This window comes from Amblyomma americanum, chromosome 9, assembly GCF_052857255.1.
Source record: "Amblyomma americanum isolate KBUSLIRL-KWMA chromosome 9, ASM5285725v1, whole genome shotgun sequence".
Classification (NCBI taxonomy): Eukaryota; Metazoa; Arthropoda; class Arachnida; order Ixodida; family Ixodidae; genus Amblyomma; species Amblyomma americanum.
The window spans coordinates 17,724,545-17,738,075 of record NC_135505.1 but is presented as its reverse complement, the minus strand read 5'-3'; the positions used below and the strand labels follow the sequence as shown (position 1 = coordinate 17,738,075).

Sequence of the window (13,531 nt, the reverse complement as noted above, 5' to 3'; positions counted from 1 at the left end):
TTTCGGTAGTGCACATTCCAAGCTAATCAAGCGAGGAATCGTTGCGACATGCCTGAATGCAGCCTTGGAATAATCTTGCCAGCATGAGATGGCACTGAACTTTGATGCGCAAACTGAACGCATTCACCAAGCCGGGTACCCAAAACACCTCATCACGAGTATTAGTGAGAACCTTGTAAAAAAGCGTAAGGTGGCGTCAAGGGGTGAACAGGCTCAGAAAGACAAGGACAAAGAAAAGAAACCGACGGTGGTGATTCCCTATATTCATCGGCTTTCGCACAATCTAAAGAAAGTAGCCAGCAGGTATAAGGTCAATGTGGTTCAATCTGCTCCTTGCAAGCTGTCGCGCGTGCGCACTTTGAACAAAGCAAGAATGGTTAGGCAGTGCAAAACTAATCACCAAATCCGCGCCACTGTTTGCACTACTGACGTCGTGTATGCTGTGCCTCTTATCTGCGGTCTGGAATATATTGGCCAGACAGGTCAATGCTACAATGAAAGAGTGAGGCAGCACAAGATCGCGATAAAAAATGGTTATGGGAGCCACATGGCCACTCAGTCCTAAAGCTGCAAGTGTCGTCCAGGTTTTGAAAACACCAAATTCATCGCAAGGTCTAAAAACAAATTAGAGCGTGAAATCATAGAAGCTTATTACATCAAGCACAGGGGTCATATCTGCAGAAGGGTTGAAATGCGGGCCAGTTGGTTCATAGTTACTTGAAAAAAACCAGTCACAAAAGACAAGGGACAAGAGAAGGAGTGTACACGCACAACGACTGGACTGTCAACTGTCAGTTGACAAGGTTGACAAGGTCATATCTGCATAAGCAAGCCATCTGTCTCGCTCTCAGAAGAAGAGATTAGGTTTCTCAGTGGGTCATTATCAGAGTTCTAAGCATTGTTTGATCCTTTTGGCACGTGTTCCTATGCTCTGTCACTGCGCGTTTTTTGTTTTGCTTCTATCTTTGCCTGCTGGTGTGGTTATTAAGCGGTTTTTTTCCATGAATAAACTTAGTTGGAAGTTGGCGCCTGTCCTGTCTTGAGTGTGCTTGTCTTCGTCTTTTAGCGCCTACAGGCGTTTTGCGTAAACCATGTCAAGCTACAACCAACTAGCTCAAATGAAAGTCTTGCTGCTTACGTGGACTAACGCCAAGGCTATAAAAGGGCGAAGGAGAGCGAGGCACTGGGGGGAAGAACAGAGAAGCGGAGGCTCCGGCGGGTCAAGGACGCTTCGGCTGGAAGAGAGCGACGCCGGCTACTGCTCCGGTGAGCTTGTGTTCTATGGCTTCGCATCGTGGACTTCCTGCCGTGCCTGAGCCCGTTCCGGGGAGCCAACGGAGGACGCTACCACCTGCTACGGCCAGGGGTGTCTGCAGCGCTGTTGCCACCCATCCGGGGGTACCGCCAACGGCAACAACACCGGCATCACCTCCACGGGCGCTTGGACCGGGAGATTATACGACGCAGCTAGCAACGCCGCCAGCGACGCCAACCCAATCACGTCGAACGCCGCCTCGACGCCGACTACTGGATCCATACAACGCCGAAGCCGCACCGAACCAACCTTGAGCACGAACGCCGACCACTAACTGTAGAACGCTAGTAGTAGACGCTGGTAGCAGTGTTGCCGGGTCGTGTGTATTTATAGTCTGTGATTTGTGTTTATTTTGCTAATTTTGTTTTCTAGTGTGTGTGCCACGTAGGGTGTATTAAATGTGCGTCTGTGTGTGTACACGTGTCGCCTAGTCCATTCTTTCGGTCCGAGTGTTCTCCGGGGGATCCGTGAAACTCGCTTCTAACACTTAAGGCTTCATCAACGGTTTCACGCTCATAATGAATTTGTCCAATATTGTTGGTTATGGGCTTTGTCGTCAATTTTCGTAATCCTGTGTCCGCGCTGTTCCTTTCTATGTTTAAAAAACATGTTCTTCAAAATAAGGGTAAGAAACTCAGGGGCTTCTGGTGACACTGATATGAAAAAAGTCAAATGTTACTTAAAGCAAAGGAAGCGGAGGCAAATGTCTCAAAGTTCTTAATTTGCCCGGTTGATCGATAAGATCGTAGTATTTTAACCACCTTTTAAATGCCTGAAAGTTTGTTAGCATGTAAAAAAAACAACCACTTGCCACTGGCGGGGTTGGAGCCAACTACCTCCGCATGTCACGTGTGATCCTCTGCCAACTGAGCTACCACGGCTGGTGTCCAGTCTTTTACTTTCTGGGGCATTCATGTTGCATGAAACTCAAGCTTGAGAGTGTTCACCAGCGCCACCCTTGAATATAGGTACGGATGTCGAAAATTCCTGTTATAACCCAAGCGCCACGTAGACCTGATGGAACGGTGAGGGAGGCGCGAGAACCCTATTATGCTTCCCGTGGGACCAAGACCGCGATGACCGACGGCCTCGGTTCATGAAGAAATCCAACAGTCACTGAAACCAAAGAAGACATAGGGGAATGTTTGCATTCTTTTTATGCGCTGTGCTGAGCAATAAGAAATTATCAAAGCCAGCCCCATTTTTATATAATAACATTGATTAGGAACCAGCAAAAAAGAGAGCTGTTTAAAATTACCGAGTGCCGTCCCATTAACAGTATAAATGACAATTTTCTGTTGTTCTAAGTAATGCTCTCATGCCCTCTTTTTGTGTTGTGTGGTTCTGCCAAGACGCTGCAAGCTCCTTACACGAGGAAAAAAATGTGAATGCTTCGTGGCACACTGGCCTGCACATTCAGGGCTTTCTCGACGAAACGAGAAAAGGGATAGTTAAATGCAATTTAAACCGAGATATATTTGTGTAGAAAAATAAAAGATAATAAGAAAAGCGAAGAGGAAGACAACTGAGGAAAGATAAACACACGCGAAGACAACGACTACTGAAGACGGTCTGTCTCTCTTCTGTCATCGTTGTTCTTCGCGCTGTTTTGCCTCTTCCCAATGGACCGACTAGCCCAAATTGCCACCCTTCAAGAAAAGTGAGGCCTGTGGTAAGTTCTGCAGTGTTTTAGCCGCTTCGACTGCCTTCACCGACAGGAGGACAAAACATCAGGAGCAAACGCAATACTTTTTATACGCACGGAGCAGACGCGTTCAGCAGCCAATGATCGTAAAGCATGAGATGCTGTACGACGACTGCCTGCTGGAAGAGTTGGACGCGTTTCTTCCTCCGTGCGCCTGCCGAAGTGGACCGATGGGGCTACTGGCAGTGCGTACAACAGACAGCTTTAAAGAGTGGAACAGACGTGCTGGTCCCTTAAGCTTAATGAGCGGTTCGGCGGCAAGGTGTGTGCAAATAAATATGTCACATGATTTACTTTTTTTGTTGCAATCAATGTTTGACGTCACTGCATGAGTGTTGAACATAGGAAGCGTAGGTGAAGCTGGCTAAACTCTGTTGTAATGTCGAACGGTGGATACCAGTGTTAAGTAAATAGCTTCAGAGCGTAGAGCGTGCGTCTCTATAATGGGTATCTTTTTAATATTTACTGCTCTAAAATAGCTTGAGGGTTTTTATACTAGCATAGCATGCAGTCACCATGTACCGAAAAACATTAGGGGCCTATGCCCAGTCATTCGAACCGCGTTGAAAAGTTCACTACCTTAGTCCCATCTTCCGGGTATGCGTAATCATGTTGTCGGCATCTCCGAATACGCGACCGAGAGCGGTTGAATGCTCTGCCTCAACTGTGATGAAATTTCCTTTCTGGTGGGCCGCAAAGCGTGATCTGCAAGCATTAACACACTATGCACCGAGGGCTGCCGCAGAAAGGCGACAACTCAGTCACGCACTCTTGTCGTCTCCATTAAGTTGTTGCCATATCTGATCGACGAGGTGAATAAGTGTATTAGGCGGCGGTAAAATTGCGAGACCAGCTGCTGTCTAACGTGGTGTGCGCGCAGTGGACTGAGCCGCAATCAGAATAGAATTGTGCTGCGAACAGTGGCCTTTCAAGGTGTCCGCGATGCTGCGAAGGTGAGCTTGCCAAAAGGTTCTGTGTTACAGTATTTCAAAGTGCTATACTTCTTGCGAAAAACTTTTGAAGCGTATTCTTTCGAGGAAATGCTGATGTGGTAAATGAGCTGTTTGTGAAATAACCACCTTTCCGAGATCCCTCAGTATGTGCTGAACAATTCTTCTGCGTTATAAACGACAGTTGCCTGAAAGATATACGGTAATTTTACCCTGTCTGCAGTCGCACAATGGCAGCACCAAATATAGTTTCTTGGGTGCTGCTCTTCGGACTTGAGAATGCTTTATGACATTCAAAACCCCTGTAAGATCTGATATGGCGCTTGGGTCATCCAAATACAGAACAGCTGAAAATCGTGTATATGCGTAAAGAATCAAGATCGCCCTTCTCGGTACAATATATTACTTCGTTTCCCAACCAACGTGTTATATTGCCGTGTTATAATCAGCAATAGAAAAAGTTAAATCACAGTACATTGTAATGATGGGCTACATCAAGGCGAAGGTATGCTACAAGTAGGACGGAGTCCAGGTGGTAGGCGACCTTGGTACAAGATCCAGGAATAGCAGGGGGGAGTGATGACTAGAGTTCGCTGAGAGAAATAATTTACGGATCAAAAGTACCTTCTTCCGGAAATGAGAACTGAAAGTGAACGTAAAAGGGCCACATTGGGGAGACTAATATGAAATAAACTTCATACTATGCGCTCACCCTGGCATCGTGCACGATGCGGATGTATTCGGAAAGTTGCGTTGTAGTGGCCACAGAATGGTAAGGTCTCAAATTTGATTACACTTGAAGAGGGAACGCATGAAACCAGTGAAGCGGAAGTCACTTAATTTTTTAGCGGTTTAGAAGGTCAGCAGAGCAATTCCGGATATCGCTGCAGAAAATATATCTCGCTTTAATTGAGAAAGACTTTCTTAATGTTGAAACAATGAACGATAATTTCACAGCTATCATTACAGAGTGCGCAGTAGAAGTAGACGGTAGGATCGTTCGACAGCATATTGTCATGCTATCTCAGGAGACGAAAGATCTTACTAAGAAACGCCAAAGCAAGAAAGCGTCTAATCTTACAGAAAGCATAGAACTGGCAGAGCTATCGAAGCTAATAAATTAGATAATGCTAGCCGACATAATGAAGTTTAATATGGAGAGAACCGGATATCTCCTAGAGAACAGAGGTAACGTAAAAGCGGTGGACAGGAAACTAGGCGCACCTAAAAGACACATGCATGCGCCAAGAGACGGAGAGAGAAATCTCATTAGCAATATAGAATAAATAGTTAAACTAGCGGAAGGGCTCTACACAAATCTATGTAGTAGCCAAAGTAATCAGAACGTTGATGAGAGAAGCAGTAGCGCACAGCAATGAGACATGCCGCCTGTAACGACATTGGAAGTAAAGAATTGATTTGAATTGAAGTTTATTTCGGAACATTTCTGCAAAGCATATTTAAAACAACATCTTGATCTCTAGCTAAAAGCTATTTGGGATCCATGCAAAACATATCAAGTGAAACTAAGTGCAGGCATCTAAACAAACTATTTACATTACACATGATGAAGGCTCTTGCATTCAAATAGAACGTTGAAATCTTCTTAACCAACAAAGTATAAACAAATATGTATGTACATACAAATACGAAGTCTCTACACAATCTAACATACAAAGAAAAACAAACGCGGAGAGAATACACTCTCATCACTCTGATTTATAGTATTTTTTTTAACAGGAGTGGAAAATTTCTGCTTTACTTCACATCTCCTATAAGGGCATTCGACAGCTTCGTCCCTACATGAGCTATGGCCCTTTCTACGTAGACATTTTTCGACTTCGGAAGAAAGAAATTTCCATGTGTAGCGTTACGGGTGCGATTAGATGGCTGAGTGAAAATAGATGAGCGAAATGGGTAATTGTCCACACGACATGCATGCACCGTCAGTAGAGTCCTGTATTCAATAAACAATTTTAGTGGTAGAATATTCATTTGTTCAAAAAGAGGAGCAGCATGCGCGTTGTAGTTGGACTGAGTGGTGAACCGAATGGCCCGTTTTTGCAAACCCCGAGCGACTCAAAATGGGACTGGTAGGTGTGACTCCAGGATTCAATGCAACATGACAACTGGCTTTGAAAAATGACAAAATAAAAAATTCTGAGAGTGTCTTTGTCAAAGTAAAATACTCACAGCATTTATACAGTGCAAAGCACGCTGCACCCAACATTTTAGAAAGTGCCTGAATGTTAGCCTTCCAGTCCAAGTTGCCATCTAGAATTACTCCGAAATATGTCACCTTATTGACAGGTTCCATATGATTATCCAGCCATTGCACTACATACAAATTTGCAGGAATTATTTTTCTTGGGCTCTTAAATATAATGAATTTTGTTCTATTAACGTTTACAACAAGTCTGTTCGAGGTAAACCAATAACGGAGTTTCCAAATCCCGTTTAGCCATGCTAATTAGTTAAGATGCACACTCATGTGCGCATAAAAGAGCTGTAACGAAAGTAGAAGGCGCCGACCGAAAGAAAGGATTGGATGACGTTTCGGCTCCCCCACGGGAGCCGAAACGTCATCCAATCCTTTCTTTCAGTCGGCGCCTTCTACTTTCGTCATGTACCATCCCGACCAGACGGGTGTCCATCAGACTCTAAACATCGAAAATAAAAGAGCTGTGTCGTCAGTGTGCATAAAAACAGAGAACTGTTCGGTGAAGTGTGGTAGGTCATTGATGAGAAAAGCCTTAGGAGCAATCAAAGAGGGAAAGTGACTGGAGAAGTTCAGGTAACAGCAGATTTGTTGAAGAATGTAGGGGAGATTGTGGTAGAAAAACTAGCCACACTATATACGAAAAGACTCATTGAAAAAATAGTGCACTGAAAACAACGGAGAACGAGGACCAAACAACACAGATGCCTAATGTCTTCCTTGTCCGTTGTCCTGAGTACGCTATTTTTTCCATGATGCCGTAATAACTAGATCAAATGTCGATTATACGAAATGCTCTATGACGTCAAGCGTGCCGGAAGCTTAGAATACCTCTAACATGACCTTTATTAATAAGAAAGGAGACGTCAAGGACTTCAAAAATTGCAGAGCGAGCAGGTTACTATCCGTTTCCTACAAGGGATTTACTTCAGTAACCGCTGATAGAGTAAGGGCAACCTTAGACTTCAATCAACCAAACAATCAGGGAGGCTTTCGTAAAGGGTACCGGATAATGAACCATATTCGCACAATCAATCAGGAGATAGAGAAATGTGCAGAATAAAAACAACCGCTTTATATATCTGTCCATTGTACAGCTAGCTTTGTCAGATGGTTCTTCATAATCACAAAGTGAACAAGGGAGGGAACACCTAACGACAAGAGGACTTGACTTCGTCTGGGCAAAGCGTTCACAGTAGGCGTTGTTTAGATAGGGTGATCAATCCGAGATAGAAGGTCTGGTGAGGGGAGGAGTGTGTGAAGTGGGAATGGAGTTCGGTTGGGGAGGGTGAATCTTGTCCAGGCATGATGGCTTCTAAAGTTAATTTACCGGCTGACCTGTAAAAGTGTGAAAAGTGTGAAACACTGTTTGGTTTCCTCAGTCTGTAACCAATATTTCGCGACTTCAAGTAGAGAGTTGGACGAAAATTCGTCTGGACGGGGACAATCATAATAAAACATAACAAAGAGGAACGCCGATCAAAAGTAAAAACAAAAACAACAAAGCGACGTTTCGGCTCCGGTGCGGGAGCCTTGTTAACAATGAGAAGGATTAGGAAGTGCATCGGGATTAAATACGTTTGAAAAGAGGGCGCTGGGAGCGTGCGTATACAGGGGTTAGATTTCCAGTGCTGCGATCGAGGTGAAGGCGACGGTACCGATTCTTTTCAGTTGCCAGCACGTGTGCCCTACCCCAATGTCGTGGCCAGTTGATACGGAGTGTTCAGCGATAGCATTCGAATTCACTTTTTGGGTCTTAACATCATTACAATGTTCTTTTAGGCGCCTTAAAAAATCACCAGTCTCGCCCATGTAGACGTTTTCTCAACCGGAGCGCGGGACGCTGTAAACAACGCCATGGTACTTTTCTTTGGGTAGAAAGTCTTTGACGTTAACCAGCGCATGCCGTAGTTTTCTTGTGGGGACATAGGCAACGTGAACTTGGAATGTGCGCAGAATGCGCGACAAGGCTTCGCTTATTCCGGCTGTGTAGGGAACAGCGACACGTTTCAGAGGGGACAACACGGGAATTTCACGTGTCGGACAAGATAAGTTTTCTACGGATGCCACAAAAGCAGCTGGGTAATCGTTGCGCGCGAGTTCTTGCCGTACAGTAGCAAAGTCCACTGCCCGATATTCACGAAAACTGCATACGCGTTCTGCGCGATTGAACAAGTTTGGGGCAACGGATTTCTTTTGATTGTCCGGGTGAACAGGTCTGAAGTTGAGGTATTTTCTGATGTGGGCGGGCTTCCTGTAAACGCTGAATGACAGATTTCCACTGTTTCGTTTTACCAGTACGTCCAGGAAGGCAACGCACCATTCACTTCTTCGAAGGTGCAATCAATCGCTTCTTCAATGGGATTAAATGGGACGAAAAGGCCAGCAAATCATCTTTCCGAATGAGGGAAAAGCAGTCGTCTACATATCTAAGGAAAATTCTTGGCGGCGATGGGAATGTTTCAAGGGCACGGCGCTCGACCAGTTCCATAGTCAGATTCGCGACAGTCACTGAGATAGAGGCGCCAATTGGCGTGCCCTGAAGTTGTCAGTAAAAAGAGCCTTGGAAGACAACATAAGTGTTGTCCAGGCCGAACTGTAAGAGACTGCGGAGATCAGGAACGTCAAGGGGGGGGGGTCCTTTGTGGTAAAGAACTGTTAGCTTCAAGGGTGGAAGAGCAAACATTTAAGGCCAGGTCAACGGGAACGCGTGTGAAAAGCGACTTGACGTCAACCATGTGTTCGTCACCGTCCGGTGATACGTCGCTTACGGTCTTGATGAAGTCAATCGAGTTGCGTACCTGTATCTAGCCGAGACCGACAAGTGGCCTGAGGATCCGGTGAAGGTAGCTGGATAAACTGTGAAGAGGAGAACGACTGTAGTCTACGATGGGACGCATCGGCATACTATATTTCTGCACCTTTGGAAGCCCGTAGAGAGCGGGGCGGAACCATTCGTGCACAACAGCTTGAAGTGAAGTGCTTTATGGGCAGGAGAAACGAATTTGAACACGCCGGGAAAAAGTTTTTGTAAAGCACGCTGCACCTTTGCGGTCGGGTCCTTGTCGAGACCGTAGTAGGTGGCGTCATCTTGCAGTATAGGCTTTGCATTCTGCTTATGTAGTCATTCCGGTCCAGAAGGACTGTGGTGTTTTCTTTGTCTGCTGGAAGTATAACCAGATCCATGTTATTAACAGCTTGTCGCTGTTTTTCATGGTCAGCGGGGACTTGTACTGCTGCGGGCGGTACTTGGAGTGGACGCTGGCAGCACGAGTCTTTCATTCATCTCGACGCGTAGGTTTAACCTGGTTAACCGCGTTTTCCACGGCACACACAAGTTTTTTGGCATCCAGGGTAGGTGCAGTGTTGAAACTCAGGCCCAAGTTTAAAACGGAAAGCTCGGCGCTGTTAGGTTTATAACAAGAAAGGTTATGGACCACCGTTATAAGCACAGCTTTCCTTGTAGTTGCAGGGAGCGGAAGGAGTTGACGTAACTTATTGAGTGAAAGGTCAGCGGACCAAGACAGCATGGATGCTTAGTGATTGGCATGCAGCTGAATGCTAGAAAATTCCTCCGGGTAGCGGGATTCCAGGCAGCGACGGGCGAAAAGTGCCTCATTTTCCAGTGCTCTAAGATTTTCTTTGCATTAAAGTATCCTGGCTTGGAGGAGCGAACGTTGAGCTTTGGCAGTAACGCTTAGTCCGAAGCGCGTGCAGACAGGACGAATCAAACGAAGCGATCGCGGAATAAGTGCTAAAGGCTTGCACGTCAGGCTGAATTGAAGATGGCGTTTCAACGATGCAACACGGGTGACCAGGGACACGTACTAACGTATGGTCGTCACAGTGGGTTTTCCGTACGAGCGGCGAAGGTTGATGAAGTCGAGAGTTGGACGAAAACTTGTCTGGTCGGAGACAATTTTAATAAAACATAAAAAGGGTGACGCAGTCCAAAAGCAAAAACAGAAAACAACAAAACGACGTTTCATTTCCCGTACGGGAGCCTTGTTCACAATGAGAAGGATTAGGAAGTGCATCGGGATTAAATACATTTGATAAGAGGACGCAGGGAGCCTGCGTATAGAGGGATTAGATTTCCAGTGTTGCCATTGAGAGTGCGATTAGTAAAGAATACCACCTAAAGCACTGAGGTTCATCTAAAACAGATTAACAAAAAACCGACTCACCAACACAACTAGCTGTAATCTGCTGGCTCGAAACACCGTCAACAAAGGCAAATCGCGTGCGATTAAATTTCCTCTATCAGGTTCTTAATAACACTTTTAAGATCGTTTTATCACAGTAAAATTCACTGTCACGAAAACGCGCATTAAGAAATCAGCACGCGCATACGCTAACCGAATATCCTTATCACAGTGACGCTTTCAGAGATTTTCTTCCCGCTAGTAACAAGAGAATGGACTCGTCCAGACGCATCCATAACTAACGCTGATTCATATTCAAATTTTTATTCCAAACTAGAAGACGCGTTTCCAAACTAGAGTAGTGGTTAGAAGGCTTTTTCTTCAATTTTGTCTACTTCAAGGAGTAGACGATGATGTCGTGCCCATGTTAATGTTTTTTTTTTAAATTACTTGTGCAAATCTGGCAACTTCTTTCCAGTTTTTCTGTGTTACGAATTGTCTGTATTATAGTCGTCTTTAGCACAGTTTCTTTTAGAAATGTTATCTTTTGCTATGACACATGCAATGCCCACCTACTAAGGTATAAACCTGAGTCTATCAATATTCCAAATAAATAATAAATAAATAAATATTAATAATACTAAAACATTTAAGGAACAGCATGTGGAATACATGAATCCAGTGCTTTTCGGTACATTGTTTCCCGTTTCCACTTTATCCCCTTTGATGTCCTAAAGTACAGTACTGACCTGTAACACCATTATTGCGTCGTGTATGGGCGCGTTCTTTGAAAGAGCCTGGGGAAACTACTTTATGCTATACGTGGAAAAAGCTCTACCCAAGAATTAAAGACAAGCCATCCTGGCGCATTATCGTTGAATAAAAACAAGAAAGCATCTTTAGTCAAAGGAATGCAACTGATACTAGGATCTTCAAATGCCTTCCGGTGACGCCTTCCCCCATTGCTTTCAGGAATGTTTTTGAAGGTCGATTCCCCTTCATAGCTCTTATTAAGTTTAATTACTATAGCTGCCACCCTTTCGTTAATACTGCAGAGCTCCTCTATGTTGCCAGCTATATCCTGATTAATGAGGAATCCCACACCTGGTTCTCGTCTATCTGCTAATCCGCGATACCACAGTATGTGCCCGTCCTTTAGTACTGTATACGCCTCACCTGTCCTCCTAACTTCACTATGTGCTATGACAACCCATATAATGCCCGATAGTTCCTTGAACCCCACTGCTAGGCTAGTCTCACTAGCTAGCGGTAAGAGGGAAAATAGAGGCATTCCGTATATCGCTGCAGAACATATAGATATTCAGTTTAACTGAGGAAGGCGAGTTTAATGTTCAAACAATAAACAATTATCTCATACCCATCATTACAGAGTGCACAGAAGAAGTAGACGGTAGGGTGGTTCGACAGGATACCGGAAAGCTATCTCAGGAGACGAAAGATCTGATTAAGAAACGTCCAAGCATGAGGGCGTCTGACCCTAACGAAAGAATAGAACTAACAGATCTATCGAAGTTAATAAATAGGCGCAAGGGGGGTAGCCGACATAAGGAAGTTTAATATGGAGAGAACCGAGCATGCTCTAAAAAACGGAGGTTGCCTAAAAGCGGTGAAGAGGAAACTAGGCGTAGGTAAAAACCAGATGTATGCGCCAAGAGACAAGGTGGGCAATGTAATTAGCAATACGGATAAGATAGTTAATGTAGCCGTAGAAATCAACACAAATCTATACAGTAGCGATGTAAACAGAAAGTTAATAATATAGGCAGTAGCGCCATTCCGCCATATCGAAAGGGGAAGTAAAAAAGCCTTAGGAGCAATGCAACGGGCGAAAGCAGCTGGTCAGGATCAGGTAACAGCAGATCTGTTGAAGTACGCAGTTAAGGTTGAGCTTGGAAGACTAGCCACCCTGTATACGCAATGCCTTATGACCTCGACTGTACCAGAAGGTTGGAAGAATGCAGACATTAACTTAATTCATAAGAAAGGAGACGCCAAGGACTTGAAAAATTACAGGCCGATCAGCTTAATGTCGGTTGCCTACAAGGTATTTACTCAGGTAATCGCTAATAGAGCCAGGGGCACTTTATACTTTAATCGACCAAATGATCAGGCGGGCTTTAGTAAAGGATATTCCACATTAGAACATATTCACACTAGCAATCAGGTCATAGAGAAATGCGCAGAATATAATCAACCCCTATACATAGCCTTCATTGACTACGAGAAAACATTCAACTCAGTGGAAACCTCAGCACTCATAGAGGCACTGCGGAATCAGGGTATAGAAGAGCCTTACGTAAAAATACCGGAAGATATATATAGGAAATGTACAGCTCCTATATAGAGTCAACAATAAATTTCCAATAAGGAAGGATGTCAGGCAAGGAGACACGATCTCGCCAATTCTATTCACCGCCTTTTACAGGAGGTATTCCGAGGCCTGAATTGGGGAACAGTTGGGGATAAGAGTAAATAGAGAATACCTAAAATATCTGCGATTCGCTGATGACATTGCCTTGCTGAGTCACTCAGGAGATTAACTGCAAACCATGATCAATGAGTTAGACAGACAGAGCAGACCGGTAGGTCTAAAAAGTAACATACAAAAAACCTACGTAATGTTCAACAGTCTAGCAAGGGAACAGCAGGGAACCGATAATTAGTCCTGTACTTGCACATATCTTTAATTTAATTCTAGAGTCTGGAACCTTTCCTGAGCAAATGAAAACAGCCAGAGTATCTGTTATTTTTAAAGGTGGCGAACGTAACTTGTCCACTAACTACCGCCCGATATCTGTGCTGCCTATCTTCTCCAAGGGAATTGAAAAAATCATTTTCACTCGGATAACACAATTTTTCAATAAAGAAAACGTTATCACAGCTGCACAATACGGATTTAGGAAAGGCAGATCAACGGAATCAGCTTTGTTAGCACTTAAAGAAAATATCTTGCGGAATATTGAAAATAATTTGTTAACTGCTGCCCTTTTTGTAGATTTCAGCAAGGCATTTGATTGCTTACATCATAAAGTGCTCCTTAGTAAGCTGCAGTCATATGGCATTCGCGGTAATTGTTTGGCCCTGCTGGAGTCCTACCTCAGCCACAGGACTCAGTGTGTATATGTAAACGGTTATATGTCCTCCCTCCTACCAATTACTCACGGCGTTCCACAAGGT

The 13,531-nt window shown here is 44.4% G+C and overlaps 1 protein-coding gene across 1 annotated transcript in view; it reads left to right on the top strand.

Annotated features, from left to right (window-relative positions):
* The first annotated feature begins 3,882 nt into the window (after positions 1 to 3,882).
* LOC144103231 (salivary peroxidase/catechol oxidase-like) overlaps positions 3,883 to 13,531 on the top strand; it is a 473,398-nt gene continuing 463,749 nt past the window's right edge. Inside the window, exon 1 of the mRNA XM_077636008.1 lies at positions 3,883 to 3,973. Coding sequence (XP_077492134.1) covers positions 3,963 to 3,973 — 11 coding nt within the window. The 5' untranslated portion in view covers positions 3,883 to 3,962. The remainder of the gene's footprint in view (positions 3,974 to 13,531) is intronic.